Below are 19,196 nucleotides of genomic sequence, written 5' to 3' on the forward strand. Positions count from 1 at the left end.
CCACCCACTAAAAAAGATAATAGGGTGCCTCACATGCATAAGGCCCTGGGTTTAATCCCCAGCACCCCTGCTACACACACACACACACACACACACACAGATAATTAGGGAGAAAAACAGGATATAAAATTGTATCTATCCAGTGATCGTAACCATTTTAAAAAACATGACAGCTCCGGTAGGACACAGATCAGAAATAAGTACATGGAAATGGTAAAAACAAAGGTCATGGAGCCATATAATGGATTTTTTCCTAATCTGTCTAATTTCTGTCTGCATGTCTTAAATAAGAACACTTACATAAGACAGGAATGAAACAGCCGGCTTCTAAAATTGATACTCCCTGCTCCAGTGTTCCACTAGTCTAGTTAAAGATTGGATTTTCTTGGCAGGTGTTTATATAACCCAAATTCCTAGAGAATGGGAATTTACCCGCAAGGATCTCTGATCATTTGACCACACAAAAAATTTAAGACTTTTTATCATGAAAAATTCCTAATACTACGCCAAACACACGGAAACATACAATGACTGACGCCCATGTGCCCAGCACCCAGCTTCCCCGCCAGCCACTGCTCTGCACCCACATTTTGTCTTTGGATGAGTTTCTTACTGTTTCTGAGCTTCAGCTATGCTTTCCAGGCCAACTGTAAGTAGCCTATGATTAAAAAAAGCAAGGGCAGGGGGAGGCTGAGGCAGGAGGATCGTAGTTCAAGGCCAGCCTCAGCAAAAATGAGACGCTAAGCAACTCAGTGAGGCCCTGTCTCTAAATAAAATACAAAATAGGGCTGGGGTGTGTGGCTCAGTGGTCGAGCGTCCCTGAGTTCAATTCCAAATACCAAATTAATAAATAAATAAATAAAGCCACGGTGGAGGTGTAGGGGGGACACTGACAAAATGCTCATTTCCCGTCTATCTTCCTCTAGCTGTGCCCTAAGCAACCTGAAGAAAGTGTCCCTTGAGCTCGGTGGCAAGTCCCCACTTATAATCTTCAATGACTGTGAACTTGACAAGGCCGTGCGAATGGTGAGAGCAGTTCAAAGGCGGGTGAACAGCCCGCTTCTGAAACACATTCCCCTGCTTCTTTATTGGAGGTCTTAAGTGAGATTTAGTCTTATCTAGTTATAAACAGGTACCATCTTTTTCATACTAAGAGCACTTAACATTTTTAAAAAGTAGTTTTCATATAATTTCTCCAATTAAAATGTTTTCAAAAATGGAACATAAGTCACAGGAGTCACATCGAAAAACTTCCAGACGTTCTGATGTTGCTCCTGGCTTCTCCCTCCTTTCCCCTAACACCTCGCCCCTTCCAAGGTCACTACTTTTATTTGTTTTACAAATCAAGACACAGTAAAGGGTCCTCTATTAAAAAATATTTTGCAGCCAGACACAGTGGCACGTCTATAGTCCCGAAGGCTGAGGCAGGAAGATCTTGAGCCCAGGAGTTCAGGGGCAGCCTGGGCAACATAACCAGACCCTGCCTCTTAAAAAAAATAAATAAAAAAAAGTAATTGGCGGTGTCACTCTCCTGGTTTTAGCAATGTGGCTTTATAAGGTATTACTAGGGAGGAAGCTGGGTGGGGGTATATAGGGCTTCCTACTATTTTTGCAATACCACTGAGTCTTAAGCTATATCAAAGTATAAAAACTTACTTTAAGTAAAGCTTGAAGGTTAAAAAAAAGAGTTGGGGCTGGGCACAGTGGTGCACGCCTATAATCCTAGCAGCTCAGGAGGCTGAGACAGGAGGATCACAAGTTCAAAGCCAGCCTCAGCAAAAAGAGAGCAGCTAAACAACTCAGTGAGACCCTGTCTCTCAATAAAATACCAAATAGGGCTGGGGTGTGACACTCAGTGGCCGCGTGCCCCGGAGTTCAATCCCCAGTGCCAAAAAAAAAAGCTGGGCTAGTCCTCATTCTTCACTTCTGAGATTCAGGCCTGCAGAGAGCTACCACTGGCGCGTTGTGCTGAGTCTCCTGGAAATTCTGGGGGAAGTCAGGGTTTCCTGTCCTGTGCTGTCTCCAGCCTGTGCACTGAGAAGCCTTTCACATCCCCCTCTCTGTGATCTTAATGCACACTCACAGCCAAACTTCATTGTGCAAGGGCCCATAAGAAAAAGCATGGTCTGGGAGTGAAGGAGACCCAACTCCTGCGTGCATATGAGGTGGCCCTTCTTGAGGTTTCACTGGCAGGCAGTGGCTAGGGATACGCAGGTCAACATCAGGGTCAGGACTCCCCTGGACGTCTAGATTTCTGCAAAAGACTGAGGAGTAGAAAAAGGGAGGAGGGACTTTTTCCTATACCATACTGTTAATTTTTTTTTTTTTAAGTATCAATTCACTAGGTTTCTCATGCTTTTGTTCATATAACATGAATTAACAGGAACAACCAAAGAGTGCTGAGGGTGAAATAACTACATGTGGAGAAAATCACATATAATGATTAGAGAGGGCCATTCCTTCCTTTTTCCTATCATCAGATATTCACAAATAGTTTGCTATTGGCCACCATTTGCCTCTACAGCATAGGAATGTGTGCCTTTACATAGAGTTCTGGTTCCCACCATGTAAGAACTTGTGGGTACAGGAAATACTATGCTATTTCATATATATATATATAATTCATTTATTTATTTTACCCAGTTTAGGGAGGTTCCAAGAGGTGAATTATCCCCTAAATTTAGAAAAAGAAGATGCAACAAAACCCTGCGAATTAGGGCTCAGTGGGAGAGTGCTTGCCTAGCATGCACAAGGCCCTGGGTTTGATCCCTAGCAACACACACACACACACACACACACACACACACACAAAATGAGTCTTCTTAAGCACTAGTTTTTTGAGTGCCTTCATTTAAAATATTTTGCAAACTTCTTGAAAAAATGGATCTTCCTTTCCATGGGGGGCATGGTAAATAAGGCTTTCTAAAGCTGTGATTTATATGAACCGATATACAGATTTTAAAAGCAAAACTTATTATACAGGTATTATATTTAAATGTATACAGAATATTCGAGATTTTTCTTGCAATATACAATTTGCTCTTAGTGGTATAGACTTACTGTTATAAACAATTTGGAAAGTGCTCATGGACCAAAAACAGCTAAGTCAAGACTAAACATCTCCCAGCAGTTCTCACCACTGAGACTTCCGGAAGTCTCAGTGACTCTGTGTGTTGCCTGCTATCTTCCAGTAACACCTAGTTCTCTCTGTAAAATTGTACGTCAGTGTTGACTTTTCAGCGGTGCAGTCACTGTTTTGCCTTCTGTGTTGAAGGGCATGGGTGCCGTGTTCTTCAACAAAGGAGAGAACTGTATTGCCGCTGGGCGACTGTTTGTGGAAGAATCCATCCACGATGAATTTGTGACCAGAGTGGTAAGGCGTCTTCAGATTTGCTTTCAGTTGCGTAGAAATTGCTTTTGTTTGAGCTGAGTGTGGTGGTACACATGGCTCGAGAGGCTGAGGCAGGAGAATAAGTTCAAGGCCATCCTGGGCAACTTGATGAGACCCCATCCCAAAATTTTTGAAAAGGTCTGGGGTGTAGCTCAGTGGTAGAGCAATTACCTAGCATGCCCAAAGCCTTTGATTCAATCTCTAGTAACACACACACACACACACACACACACACACACACACAAAGAAATTGCTTTTGCTTGGAAAGTACTTCTGGGATTTTTCATGAATTTTTAGGTTGATAACAATATTGTTATTTTTTTTAAAAATCAGCCTTGGCTGGGGGTGTGGCTCAGTGGCAGAGCATGTGCTTACAATGCAGGAGGTCTTGGATTCAATCCGCGTTTTCTTTGTGTGCTTTTAGGTTTGGGTTTTTGTTTTTTTTTTTTCCTTCATTATTGGGGATGAAACCCAGGTCCTTGCATATACTGGGCAAGCACTCTACCACTGAGCTACAGCCCCAGGCCCCCAGTCCATTATGTTTTTATAAAATTTAAAAAAAAATGACCAACAGCCCTTTATTTTGTCTAGCAGGATACTGACATATTTACAGTTACAGTATATGACATCTAGAATTTGCTTCAAAATAAACCAGGAAAAACAGAGGTGAGGAGGGGAATCAATGGGCCAGAGTTGGTAGTTTCTGACGCTGTGTGAGGAGTACTTGTGGATTCATTTTATGATCTCTCTGCTTTTATATGTGTTTCTAATTTTTCATAGTCACAAGTTACAGGTCTGTGTGAAAGCCTTAAATCTACTTGAGAGTGTCAGTACCTACACCTTGCCCTGCATTTGTGGCCCATTAGATCCTTGACACTTCAGAGAGCTATACTCCTGGATTTTTATGAATCCCTGAATTACCCATGAGAGGTGCATCACTAGATCCTTACAAGACTCTGTTTTGCACTTAACATGACAGGATATCATTTCTTCCACTAGCATAACTAACTCTACAAATAGCCCCTGTAGGCTGGTCATGAATCCATAGACATGGAACTAAAAGTCATTAATAGGACTGTTAAGGTGAATTCTGTGGCTAAAATAAACTCTAAATTATGCCATGTTGTATCATTATGAAGGTAATATTAATTATGAACTTGCTTATATTTGCAAAACCACCACCTAGCTTTTTTATTGCTCCCCAGAACCAATTTCCTACATCCCATCCTGCCCGCAAAGCAAAGGAATCCTCTGCATGAGAGCAGATTCCAAGAAGTCAGAGAGTGGCAGGCAGGGCAGGCAGTGGGCAGGGGCTGCCTCCTGAACTCTGCAATTTAGTTTGTGTCTCAGTAAAATGCAGCGTGCAGAACTAAACGCCACAGGCTTTCAGGGTCAGCAATAACTGGATGAAATTTCAATGCTGAGACCAGAAACTTCAAGGATGTGCTCTCTCTGCCCATCAGCAAGCACGTTTTACACACGAGCTGTGTGTGTTCATTCAACACCTGTTTCTTGAGCATCTGCTTAATACCACACACTGTGTGGGTGCTGGAAACATCAAGGTGAATAAGGTAGACGTGATCCCTGCCCACTCAGAGTGTCTCCCCGAGCCCAGGACTCCATTCAAGCCACTGAGAGAGGATTGCCACACCTGGAGTCAAACTCATGGCCCTGTGTGGTCACGGTGACTGCCACGGTTTCTTCTTATTAGAATTAGACTTAGCATCAGAAAACGCAGGAAAAGATCAAAACAAGCAAGCAGCTTGTGCCATCGGTTTTCCTCAGAATATTCTAGCAATTCCTCTGACTACACCATGAGAATTTCACAAAGGCAGTCTGCCATGTGTGAGCAAGGGGAAAAAAACAACAAGGTGGTCATTCAGAAATTCTTTTGCCATGAAGAGTGTGTGTATGCTGTATTTATGAAAATTCCAGAACATCAGTTGGCTATTTTAGTAGACTAACCTTCTGGATAATTTTAAAGCTTAGGTATCTTACATCCTGTTAGCTGGTTGAGAACTTGGGCTTTCGACTCATAGCACGTAGTGGTTTGTGCACCTGGGCAAGTCACTTAACCTGTCTAGGCCCTGTAAGACAGAAATCATAAATACCTGCTTGCTCTGGAGCCATCTATCGACAGCTTCAAACAATACCCACCGCATGGTTGGAACCCAGTCAATGATATCCATTCTTAACAGTGAATGCATTGTCTTTTGTGGCCTGGGTGCTATTCAGGTGGAAGAAATTAAAAAGATGAAAATTGGTGATCCACTTGACAGATCTACTGATCATGGGCCCCAAAATCATAAGGCCCACTTGGAAAAGCTGCTGCAATACTGTGAAGCTGGAGTGAAGGAGGGGGCCACCTTGGTGTACGGGGGAAGACAAGTCCAAAGGCCAGGTAAGGTCCCCTCTGTAGAGGGCTTCAGGGTGCGGTGCCTGATTCTTCTTAAATTGGAGTAGATGGTGACAGTTTTCACCTCAGCATCACCTTACTGCAAAAGTAAACACTTGCATGTGTAATATGGGTCTGAACTAATTTCTACACCCTGCTTGAGCAATTAGCTGGGATATTTTCACAACACCATTTCCTTTATTCTTTCTTCTTCTTCTTCTTTTTTTCTTTTTTCTTAACTGGTATTGGGGATGGAACCCAGGGACACTTTATCACTGAGCCACATCTCCAGCCCTTTTTATTTTTAATTTTGAGACAGGGTCTTGCTAAGTTGCCTAGGCCCTCCCTAAATTGCTGAGGCTGGCCTTGAACTTGCCTCAGCCTCCTGAGCCACTGGGATTATAGCACCCAGCTCCACAACACAATTTTCCTGAGTCTCATTTTTCTCCTATGAAAATAAGATGAAATATGCACACCCTACAATACAAAGTTATGAAAATGACAGGCCCTTTGTTATAAACAAGTGTAATGAATAGCTGTTATCAGAAACCAGTGGTCTTGATTCCTGGCACTGAGATTTGATCTCAGCCAGCGTAGCCTGGGAGGGATTTGTTCCTCTGCCTAAAGCAGGACCTGGTACTGAAGTATGTGAATGGCTTAATGTTATGACTCTTGAAAGAAGGAACTAACCACCAACCACAAAAACTGCCTTTTCACCGGGTACAGTGGCCCACGTCAGGATTGGAAACTCTGAAGGCTGAGGCAGGAGGAGACCACAGGTTCAAGGCCAGCGCAGCCAATTTAGCAACACCCTGTCTCAGAACAAAATTAATAATAGGGAAGGGGAGATAGCTCAGAAGTACCATACTCAAGGATTCAGTCTCCAGTACCCCCCCACACACACACACAGAGCAAATAACAAAACCTTCTGTTCCACTGTTACAGGTAGATTGTACACCAATACCTTACTCTGAACATTGGTAATTACAAGAAAAAAATTGAATATGTATCTTATGTTTCCTATATGAACTGAATTTTTAGGTAACTGAGTAGCTGATAAAAGAGACTCTTTTTTTTTTTTTTCCTAATGATGGCATCCCGGCTAATTCATGTAAAAAAAAATTAAAGAGTAGGAAAAAAATCATCAGTTTGCATTTCTCTGATAGATGATACCATTGATTCAGGAAATGAGTCAGGGTAGGCTGAAGTTGTTAGGAAAAAGGTTGGTGGGAAAAAACAGCTGTACAATGGAGGGATCCCATGGTCACCATCTGGAGCCCCTGGTCAACTTGAGCACTTAAAGAAGGACAACTGGATATTATGCATCTTCTCACGAAATACAATGTGTGATGCCCAGGGTCACCTATGACATGTTCTAAAAACCTAAACACAGTGGTGCCATTAGGTCCAACTTTCAATTTGTAAGGGCTGGGGGGTGAGGTGGGAAGTTATTGTTTAATGGATTCAGACAGATGGTGATGAAGGTTACCTAACACTATGAATGTATTTAATAACACTGAACTATGTGCTTAAAAATGGTTAAGATGATAAATTTTGTGTTGCGTGTATTTTATCACAATTAAAAAAAACAAAACAAAACATGAACTAGAGAAACAAATTTCACTCCAAGGAAGCAATGACAAGTTTAAAATATAAGATCTTCTACAGAACAACCGACCCAGTATCTCCAACAAGTCAACTGCCTGAAAACCCAAAGAGAGGGCAAAAGTATCCAAAATATTGAGATAAAAAGACCAAGCAAATGCTATATGTAGAACTTATTTGAATCCTAAATTGAACAAGTTGATTGGAAAATTAATTTAACTAAATTTAAAATTAATTAAATTAATTGGAAAAAGTTACTTTCTGAACAATGAGAGAAAGTAAAATATAAATTACAAATAAAGAATGAGCATTAATTTTGTTAGGTGTGATGCTGTGTTGTGGTTATATTTTTTAAAAAAAGGTCCTTATTTTTTACTGATTTGCCACAAAGTACTTGGGAGTTAAAATTATATCCTTGCTTTAAGATATTTCAGCAAAGGAAAAAAACAGCAAAAAAAAAAAAAATATTTTACTGTCCATTGTATTATTGTCTCTACTTTTAATATATATTTGAAACTTTCAAATAAAAACATTAAAAAACAAGAACCTAGGAATACCAACACTGAGTAGAGACATCCTCTTGGTTTTTCTGAGGCAAAGAGGGGAAATTGTAATGTAGTTGAGACAACTGTTAACTGAAGTATGGCTTCACCTAGAATCGACATTCTTTTCTCCTTTTTTTCCAAACAGGTTTTTTTATGGAACCAACTGTATTCACAGACGTGGAAGACCACATGTACCTTGCCAAAGAGGAATCCTTTGGGCCTATAATGGTCATTTCTAAATTCCAAAATGGGTATGTTCTTCGGGCACAATTAGGTTTCAATTTGGTAATTTTTCCCCTCTGCAGTTATAATATTTACAGAGCATGACATCAACAAACATGCAGTTCTACCCTAAGAGTAATTAACTCACTAAATAACTAGAAGGATATGCTTTTGCTAACCACTGTGGATGGTAATTTGTGTTTTTCTTCTCAGCTTACTTTAAGGGCGGGCGTGATGGGATTTTAGCTGGTTAAATTTGTTTTTGTACAGTTGGCATGTGAAATCTCTGTGGAATAGGTTGATACCCGAGAAATAACAACAAGTTTTCATATTTACATTCTCAGGGAAGGCAGCATTTGGGAAATCTGATTTTGCCAAAGAAAGGGGGCTGCAATTATTTGGTTTCTGCATGGCCCATAAGCCAAATACTGGGGGTTTTTTTCTTTTTAATATTTTTTTAGTTGTATATGGACACCATACCTTTATTTCATTTATTTTTATGTGGTGCCAGGATGGAACCCAGTGCCTCACGCATGCTTGGCAAGCGCTTTACCACTGAGCCACAACCCCAGCCCCAAATACTCAGCTTTTTTTTTTTTAATATTTATTTTTTAGTTTTAGGTGGAAAGAATCTCTTTATTTTATTTTTATGTGGTGTTGAGGATCGAACCCAACGCCCCGCGCACGCCAGGCGAGTGCGCCACCGCTTGAGACACATCCCCAGCCCCAATACTCAGCTTTTTATAGCCATGCCCCCAGTTGCCATATATTCAACTGCAAAAGGCATGCTGGTTGTCATCCTACATGAAACTTCCAAGATGTTCCACGTACCAAGGAGGACCATGTGGTAACTGGGTTTGTAAAACCATACTGCATTTGATGGGATTCTCCCAGTAGACCTGAAGAAATTCTTCAGAGTGGCTTCAGGTTTACCTCAACCAATGGGAAATTGGGAAAACAAATGTCTACTCTGGGAAGACTTCTTGGTCATCAGCAGACATTGTGAGAGGTCTTTGAGCACACGAGGCTGTGGTGAGGGGTCATTTGCATGTGGATCTGAGGATGCTTGTTCCCCTTTTCTCTCTCAGTTCCCCCAAAGGAGAGTACAGGAATTGTAGGAGAGTCTCAGCTCCCTTCAAGTTAGCTTAAAATCAGTGCAAGTTTGAAATTGGAGAGAGTCAAGATGATCTTTGAAAATCCCTCTGGAAGGCACTATGTTGAAACCTGTGCTGTCTCCAATAAATGCAGCACAACTTATTTTTCCTGTGGTTCTAGAACAAATCCTGTTTCTTTGCTGGAGCATCAGATGAAATTCTTGCTTCATCTACTGGCTGTGTTGTAGAAAATGCATGCATTTTTAACCGTTAGGACCACACTGAATAAGGGGAGATACACCATGGAAGGCACGATAGAACTGGGCTCTTAGAGCAGGTTCATGTCTCCTCTTTTCGGGGGTGTACACAGAGTTGGCCCTCCATATGCAACGATTCTATATCTGCAATTCAGACAACCTCAGATGGAAAATAAATTGTATTTATTTATTTATTTACTGGATATCGGGTATTGAACTCGGGGGCACTCAGCCACTGAGCCACATCCTGAGCCCTTTTTTTGTATTTTATCTGCAGACAGGGTCTCACTGAGTTTCTTAGGACCTCACTTGCTAAGGCTGGCTTTGAACTTGCGATCCTCCTGCCTCAGCCTCGAAAGCCTCTGGGATTACAGGCATGTGCCACTGTGCCCTGCTGAAATTTCTTTTTAAACCGCTTCTGGCCACGTGTGGTGGTGGACACCTCCTCTACTTCCAACTACTTTGGAGGCCGAGGCAAGAAAATCACAAGTTCAAGACCAGGCAGGGCAACTTAGCCAGACCCTGCCTCAAAATAAGAATTTTTAAAAGTGCTGAGCAAGTAACTCAGTGGTAGAGCACTTGCCCAGCATGAACTAGGGCATCACAGAGGGAAAAATCTGCATCTGTAATGAACATGTACAGACTTTTGTCATTATTCCACAAAGAATAACAGATATTTATACAGCATTTATGTTCTATTAGATATTGTAAGTAATTTAAAGATGATTCAAAGTATACGGGAGGAGGTTTGGGGTGTAGGTCAGTGGTAGAGCACTTGTCTGGCATGCGTGAGGCCCTAGGTTCAATTCCTAGCACCGCAAAACAAACAAACAAAAAACTTCCATAAACTTCTATATAGTATATGGGATGAATGGAATAATGTGCATGGGTTAGGTGCAAATACTACACTATTTTGTAAAGGACTTGAGCTTCCGCAGATTTTGGTACTTGCAGGGGTCCTGAAACTAATGCCCCTCAGACACAAAGATCACTGTATACAGAGTGGAAAGACAGGAAAATAACCAGACTTCTTAACACTCTCCTTTGACACCCTAGAAGTTTTCCTCTCTATGTAGAAACGGGAACACGTCACTGCCACCTGCCTACATTTTATAGATGAAATATTCCATGCTTTTTGGTGTTTTGCTTTTTGGTGTTTTGCTTCTTTTCTTCCTATTTTACTAAATAAGCATATGACATGGAGTTCATCTGTTCAGTTTTTTGTTTTTTGCTACCGGGGATTAAACCCCAGGGTGCTTAAACACTGAGCTACATCCAAAGTCCTTTTTCTATTTGGAGACAGGGCCTCACTAAATTGCTGAGGCTGGCTTTGAACTTGAAATCCTTTGAACTTGAAATCTTGCCTCAGCCTCCAGAGGTGCTGAGATTCCAGGGGCATGCCTGGAATCGAGGCAGAGTTCACTCTCACATGAAGTGACATCATAGTATAAAGAAATATAAGGCATAGTTATCCTTGCCCTTGGGGAGCTTCTGTCTTCCAGTTTTCAAATGGCAAACACAGGGGTTAAACCAGCCCCGCGGTTTGTGCTTTCATAATGCTGGGTTGGGAGGAGTCGCGCTCCCTGGTCATAGCTGACTTCCACTGGCCACGTAGTGTGCTCTGGGCACTCTTAGCTCATTTCATCCCATGACACTGAGACAACTGCTTTTGCCATTTCATCACATTGCCCCAGGCGGGTTGTCACAGAGCCTGCTCACTGAGCCACCACCCTGTTGCCTGTGTGGGATTCGGAAAGGCCTCGGGGAGGCATGATGGGGACTTCATCTGTGTGTGCAGATTCTGAAGAGATGGAAGGAAGGGGGGTTACTCAGAAAATCTGGACACGGGGCTCAAGGAGAGGGGAGGCCGAGGGGGTCAGGGATGACACCATTGTCACAAAGTCACAAAGATGACTTCAGGTCAGATTTTAGATATGGATGCAAAGCCCAATTAAACTAGAGTTGTCATATTTCATTGAGGCTCAATTTCCACGTGAGCGTAAATATTTCATCTGTAATGTAAGCAGGTGGCAGTGACGGATCCCCATTTCTCCTCAGAGAGGAAAACTTCTAGGGTGTCAAAGGAGAGTGTTTTGCTTCTCATGTAATGAAGCTTCCTGTCTTCCTGACAACCCTCGCAGGGACATCGACGGTGTCCTGCAGAGAGCCAACAACACAGAGTACGGCTTGGCCTCCGGGGTTTTCACAAGAGACATCAACAAAGCCATGTACGTGAGTGACAAACTCGAGGCAGGGACCGTGTTTATCAACACGTACAACAAGACAGACGTGGCAGCCCCGTTTGGTGGAGTGAAACAGTCCGGCTTCGGGAAAGACTTAGGTGTGTCTGGCTCTACTTTTTTCTTTTCTTTTAATATTTTTTTAGAATTGTAGATGGACACGGTATCTTTATTTTATTTACTTACTTTTATGTGATGCCGGGGATCAGACCGAGTGCCTCACCTGTGCCAGGCAAGCGCCCACCAGCCGCAGCCCCGTGGCTTTATTTTTATCCTACACAGTCCTGTGTTGCTACATCACAGAAAACCCTGCCCTGTGTTTTATGCAACTCTTGAGTGTTGTTTTGAAGGGCGTCTCCCTCATGGCAGTTAGATCTGGGTTTATAAAGGTACTGATTTATTTATTTTTTTAATGTTCAGCATGTTTTATGAACATAACACACTTATAGAAAAAAAAGACAAACTGTGAAGGAAGGTAATCTTTTTTTTCCCAAAGGAATATATTTTAGCTAAAATATGTTAATTTTTAAAAATCTGACATTCACCATGAACTTGGTTGGGCTTTTGTGGGGCTCAACAGAACCAAGAAAGGAAAATGGGTGGAGGGTGATAATAGCTAGCTAGCTCCAAAAATAAAGCCTGTCTCGGAGCTGGCTGGCAGTCTTTCAGAGTCAACACTGTAACTGGCAGATTTGCTGGAAGTCCAAGAGCTCAGATTTAGAGTTTGTAAAAAGCCTAAAATGTAATTCACCTTTCAAGCAGTAGATTGGGAGCTAAGTTTGTGACAGGTCCTATTCTAAGTACTTTACCTCTTTGAGTATAAGCAATTGTCACAGCAGCTCAAGGAGATAGGTACTATTATGGTCATATTGTACAGTTTAGGGAAATGGGGCTCAGAGAAGATAGGTGAGTTGTCAAAAGTCACACAGCCAGGCAACAGCAGAGAGAATTAAAAGGCAGGTAGTTTGGCTGTGGATCTACCTCTCAAATCTCCAGTCAGACATGCTTCAGAATATGAAACATTTTTGATTTAGTAAAATCACCATCTTAAATAAGTTTGGTTCATTTGGGGTATTTTTTACATTTTCTCTTTCCTGATGATTTTCAGCAATGTTATTTGTAGCCATAAAAGTGGGTGAAGGCAAAGGCTTCCCTGCCCCACGTCTTCTATCTGACTTTTATCCCTGGATCCAAAGCACGGTGGAACACTTGGGAAATTTTTATTGTGAAATGAGGCAACTCTTCTCACTTGTCTTTTGACAGGATAATTGACAGCTTTTACTATAAAGCATTCCAGTTTGCCTAACAGTTTCTTCCTCTCCACAATTTAAAACCCCTTAGCTCATTGCTTCTCAACCTTAGCTGCACATTGGATCAGATGCATCTGAAAGCCTTAAAAAAAAATACAGAGATACTGATCCAATGCTGTGGTATGTGACCTGAGATAAGAGTTTTCAAAAGCCCTCATTTTAGCTCAGCTTCCAGAATCACATGCTCGTTAGTTTTACCATGGTATCCACTGCCCTTAGCCACTGTAAGTACCAGTGATTATATAGCTCAAAAACAGAAACAGGTGAAGAAAGGTAGGAGGATCTGTTTTCTTCTTCTTCTTTTTTTTTTTGCTTAAATGTGCTCTTTTGTGTTTCTGATATGATATAAATTGCATTTTCCTTACCCTTAAAATCAGGTTAAACAAATGATTCCCAACTCTTTCCTGTGCTCCAGTCTGCTTCATTTAATGTAATCTAGAACACAGTATCCTGGTCACTTCTGTGTATCTCATATGAACAAAGGAAAAAGATGTAACTCATCACTATGCAGGGAAATGAAGCAGGAAGGTTGATCAACCAACACTGATTCTGAGCAGGCCTGGCAGCTGACCTAAGCCCTCACTACTCAAAGTGTGGTCTGTGGACCACCAGCAGCATCAATGGAGAACAGTTAGGATGTCTAACCTTCTCCCCAAGTAGCTGAATCAGAACCTACAGTTTACGAAAGTCCTCAGCTGATTCACATGAACCTGAAAGTTTGAGAAGCGCTGGTCTGGGTGACATTCCTTTTACTTTGTGACCTATGCCCATGTCTGGAAGGCCAGTAGTACCACATCCAACTTTGAACTTGGTCCATCAACTGCTATTCTCTTCCGTAGGTGAGGAAGCTCTAAACGAATACCTCAAAACCAAAACGGTGACTCTGGAGTATTAGAACAACGCCATCATCATCAGGAAACCCGGGACAGGAAGCCCCACTTCCCAACTCCGTATGCTGGAGAAGCCTGGTTTGCTGAAGAAGGCAGACTAGCCGGCAGCCAAAACCTGTGCACATGGACCATGAGAGGGTCAGGCCACTTGTCTGGGCATTTACACACGTGCCTGAGTATTTTCTAATACACCTTTTATACCTTAAAATGACTGGCAAGTGTTGGGTTTTGACAATGTTATGTATCATATATATTTCTAAAATATCAAGGTCATTTTCTCTTCTAAAACTAATCTATCCGTGGCTGTCCATCTTGAAAACATCAATATCAAGCAGCTATAAGATATAAGGTGCATTTATTAGAATCTGTGTGTACAGGTTTTAACTCCTGAAGCAAACCTATGGGTTACTGAAAAGATTTTCTATAATTTTGCTTTCAAGGAACAGTAGATCCTATAAAGAATGTGAAGGGAATTTCTTTTGGAGTGAGATCCTTCTTTGTGTCTTTGATGGAGATCCTTCTTTGTGTCTTTGATGTTCTCTTTTTCAATCCACTGTGAAGGTGATCAGCCCAAAACATTTCCTGGGGATCCACCTAGTAGATACGACATGGGATTACAACTCTATTATGTTCTGAGGCATACACAAAATTTAATAATTCGGTCTTTGACCTCACGTGGCTTAAATTTTACTAAATAGCCTACAAAGTGACTTTTATAATAAGACAGAGTGGCAAGTAAATAGGCTTTGAAGGCCGATCTTGATTCATATCACACCATCATACTATCTTTGGGAAACCGACACAACTTCTCTGAGCCTCAGTTTCCTTATGTGTAAAACAGGGACAGCAATGCCTTCCGCAGGGCCCCTATTATGAGGATTTGATTCGACAATATAAGAAAAGCACAGCTGGGCATGGTGGACACACCTGTCATCCCAACTGCCCGGGAGGCTGAGGCAGGAGCATCACAAATTCCAGACCAGCCTCAGCAATGTAGTGAAACCCTGTCTCAAAATGTCAGGCTTGTGGAGGCTGCTGGGTGGGAGAAGACCAGTCCAGTGTGTGAGGCCCTGCTCAATCCCTGCACTGGGGGGAGGAGAGGAGCACCTTGTGTTGTGTGCTGCTCAGAGTGAATACTAAGGTCAGCTGTTGCCCTCTATCACTGTTTTAGGATGACACTGAGAGAGGTTAATTAACTAGAGGTTAATTAATTGGTTCCCCACAACCTTTTCCAGTAATCATCAATTCTTTGACTACTTTTCTCATCTATTATCCTAACAAGTGCCTGATACAGCAGAACAGTGGCAATGCTACCAGGGAAAGTCACTTTCCTTCCAGTGGCTTCCTTGTCCGCCACAGGACACCTTCCTTTCCACTTTTCTACTGACTAGTTCTGCTGCTTGCTGGCTGTGTGACCCTGAGAAAGTCAGCTATCAACATGCCCCAGTCTAGGTCTGGTATCTAAAAGAGGAGATCAATCCCCATCTCCCGGGGTATGGCAAGGATTCAGTAACGAATACAACACACTGAACAAGTAGTGTACCACAGTGCTCAAGAAACGGCAGCCACCGTGGCCCACAACGTACTCACATAATTTCCCATTTCAGTCAAAAGTAGTCAGGTGGTAAATTATGACCTAACATGACAAGAGGGGACCTCCTGAATCACAGAAGTCTCCAGAAGATGACCGAGCAATTAACTTCTATTAATCCTCCTTCTGAATTACAATTTCAGCGAACATGCCTATCTCTTAGGCTTTGAAGAAGCCATTACTTATTACTTAGGAGACTAGAGGAAGGAAATGTAAGGCATCCATAAACAGCAACAAAAACAGAGGCAGAAACACTTTCAAAGGGAAGGATACCAGTTTGATGCTGCCATGATCAACAGAGCAACTGTGGCTTGTAGGTATTTTAAATTATACTAGAGTCCATTTGCCATCACAAATTCTGTCAGAATGAACATTGGGCCCAAAATGACAGTGCAAATTTGAATAAAATGACAAAGGCATTAGGATAAGCAACCGCTTTTATTGTCCGTTTGTCTCCTTTGCTGAGACAGGGACTCCCGAAGTTGTCCAGACTGGTCTTGACCTCCAGATCCTCTTGCCTCTGCCTCCTGAGTAGCCAGGATCACAAGCATGCACCACCACACCTGGAAAGTGACCCCTTCTCTATGAAGTGTTTTAACCGATTTCATGTGATTTGGAGTATCACTTTTTCAAATTATTTTAATAATAGAATGGTAGACAAAAATGTACCTATTCTTCTGAACAGATTTTATTCTCTAATTAGCATTAATCTCAGTAGCAGTGTTATTGATCCCAAGCTTCTCTGAGAATCTGATAAAGCTAGATCCCTCTGTCCCACTTCTACCCCCAAATTCACGTGTGCACACATCATTCTGCAAGTATCTTCAAGGGATTCACCGATCTCCCAGAGGCTACAAATGGGCCCCAGATTAAGAGCTTCTGTCTTCGTAACAAGTTCTATAAAGTTCTTATGAGCTTGAGTTTCTATATCTGAGTGTTTATCATAGTCACAGGCTCCAATAAAATTAGTAAATGAATTTAAATTAAACACAATGATCTACAGTGGTTAGGTGGCTTAATTAACACATTGGGTAATTAAATCATCATTGTTCCTTCAAATCACCAGTTATCTGGCTAAGCCAGAGGATAAAGCTATGATCTGATTAACTCCTATACTGGGGACCAAGCCCTTCTCTTTTCCTCTGACCCGCCGTCCTCAGGTCTTTGTGAAGGCGGCTCCCTTGGCTAACTCCCTTCTAGGCCTTTCCTCCCCGCTGCCCTGCTCGCTAGGCTCCCACTTAAACTCAGCTTTCATACCTGGTACCGGAGGTGTGTGCCTGCCCACTAGATGTGCAGCATCCCAGGGTTGGCATTCTGTCACCTGCCAAGGGCCTGCTGTGTGTCCGACGTCATGCCAAGCACCCTGGAGACCTCTCTTAACCATCACGCTATCTGAAGAAGTAAACCGAGGTGCTCTTCTCACGACCTCCACCATCACCAACTGCCACCCTCTCACACCCAGACCATTGTCAAAGTCTCCCAGCGGCTCCTCCTAAAGTTTAAGTCGGATGGTGTTGCCCCTCTGCCCGCGTTTTGCTTATAGTAACAGTCCAGCATATTCATCATGGCCCGTCCACCTCGCTTCTGGCCAGCTCCCACCCATCGCTGTCCGTTTCCCTCTTGTTTTGATCTGCCCTGATGTTCCTCAAACACAATAATCTTGCTTCCATCTCAGGGCCTTTGGACTTCCTGTTCCCTTCTCCCATCTAACAGATGTCTTTCTGGGCTGGGGCAGGAACCCTGATTTGTAGCATTTGCGGGCATCTTTAGGGCGGATTTCAAGCTACCAATCGGACTTCTCTGAACATGAAATCGGGATGAGATCCACTTGGTCAACAACTGAGCGTGGCACAGCATCACCTCTTCCCTGACTTCTTTCAGGTCTCTCCTCAAATATCGTCCTATTCCGGACACATTCCCAGGCTACTCTCCCTTAAATAGCACATGACCCTACACTCATACCTTCTTTATTCTAACGCTGTGTTTTCATAGTACTTATCGCTGTCTGGCATGTATTTACCATTGATATGTTCCCATTAGAGTATAAGCTTTGTGTTTTGTTCAATACTGTTTCTCCTAGTATGTAAGAGACGCTCAATAAATATTTGCTTTCAAATGGAGAAGTTTAGTAATCTGCTCAAATCACACAGCTATTGAGTGTTCCAGCAACGAGGCTGCTGGTCTTAATGAAGCTGAGATAATTTTTATTCCCGATGCCTAAATCAGGACCTGGGTAGGGAATAGTTGGTACACACTAAGTATTTCTCAATTAAAAAAATAAAAATTTAAAAAAGCACAATGGCTATTGTCTGCCCCAGCCCAGGGTAAGGAACCAAACTTGGTTTTCCTCACTTGCTCTCCAAGAAAACAAAGCAGAGGGAAACCTAGGATAGAAGGAAGCTATGAAAGGTGGTGGACAGACATCAGACATGATGGGTGGGTTATTTTACAACTTCTGTATGAATAATGCCTAAGTGGATTTTTTAAGTGGTTAAATAACATAAAAAATATGTAAAACGGGAAGGTAAGAACCATCTCTTCATACAGCAATAAACAACAGGTGATATTTGACACTGTCCCAAACTTTTGCAATGAACAAGTTTTTTTTGTTTTTGTTTTTTTGTAGTTGTAGCTGGACAGAATGCTTTTATCTTGTTTATTTTTTTGTGGTGCTAAGGATTGAACCCAGTGCCTTACACATGCAAGGCAAGTAAGTGCTCTGCCACTGAGCTACAGCCCCAGCCCATGAACAGGTTTTTTAAACTGTATTTAGTATAAGTTGAACATAATTTTGTTACTTGCTTTTAAAATTAACAATATATCATAAGCATCTATGCTAATAAATACACTTCTGTCTATTTTTGATGGCTTTAACTCAGCTTCTCTGCCATTCTTGGACATTTAGATTTGCTTTTTGCTATTTTAAATGTCACACTAAATTTTACATAAAAATCTGTGACCAAAGTCATACTTATTTAATTGCTATAAATTCCAAAAGTGGAATTCCTGAGTCAAAGAATGCAGTGATCTATCTATAATCTGTTTCCCCAAATCTCTGTCCACTGGGGAGTTTTCTTATAGCATCCTAACACCTCACACTTACTGAGCACTGTTCTAGGCATGCAATGTGTATCAACTCATTAATCTCTTCCAATAATCACATTAAGGAGATCCCATTATCTTTACTTTACAGATGGAGAACTGAAATAAGTGGCTGGGCTGGGACTTGATTCAGACAGCTTCAGAGTGTGTGTGGGGCCCGTGCCTAGAGCACCCATGGTGGCCAGGCCGCTGACTCCTCACTAACTTGGTGTTGTGAGGCCTTAGCAATGTGCTTAGCATCTCTAGGCCAGTTTTCTCATCTGTCAAGTGGATAGAAACATGATCTTTCATAAGGAGATAGCCATTTTCTTTTTTAACAATAAAGAAATTTACTCCAGCATAAAAGAAGTCTGAGTAGAATAGTACACTGGATGCAGAAGCTTAGTGATGGCCTCTGCTTCTCTGCTGTCCCTGCTGGTTCTACCCTCCAGAGCTGGCTCCGTGCATGGCCGCGAGACCAGAGCTCCAGGAAACAGATCCCACATAACACAACTTCTAGAAGAAAGAAATTGTCTAAGTGCTTCCTTTTCAGGAATGAGACATACCTTCTTCCC

At 42.1% G+C, this 19,196-nt stretch overlaps 1 protein-coding gene across 1 annotated transcript in view; it reads left to right on the forward strand.

Annotated features, from left to right (window-relative positions):
- The window catches only part of Aldh1l2 (aldehyde dehydrogenase 1 family member L2), a 53,748-nt gene extending 37,772 nt beyond the window's left edge, over nt 1–15,976 (forward strand). The window contains exons 18-23 of the mRNA XM_048802812.1: nt 927–1,026; nt 3,275–3,373; nt 5,627–5,792; nt 8,082–8,187; nt 11,651–11,850; nt 13,899–15,976. Of these exons, the coding sequence (XP_048658769.1) occupies nt 927–1,026; nt 3,275–3,373; nt 5,627–5,792; nt 8,082–8,187; nt 11,651–11,850; nt 13,899–13,954 (727 nt within the window). The 3' untranslated portion in view covers nt 13,955–15,976. The remainder of the gene's footprint in view (nt 1–926; nt 1,027–3,274; nt 3,374–5,626; nt 5,793–8,081; nt 8,188–11,650; nt 11,851–13,898) is intronic.
- Nucleotides 15,977–19,196: the final 3,220 nt, after the last annotated feature.

This window comes from Marmota marmota, unplaced genomic scaffold (genome assembly GCF_001458135.2).
Source record: "Marmota marmota marmota unplaced genomic scaffold, marMar, whole genome shotgun sequence".
In the NCBI taxonomy this organism is placed as follows: domain Eukaryota; kingdom Metazoa; phylum Chordata; class Mammalia; order Rodentia; family Sciuridae; genus Marmota; species Marmota marmota.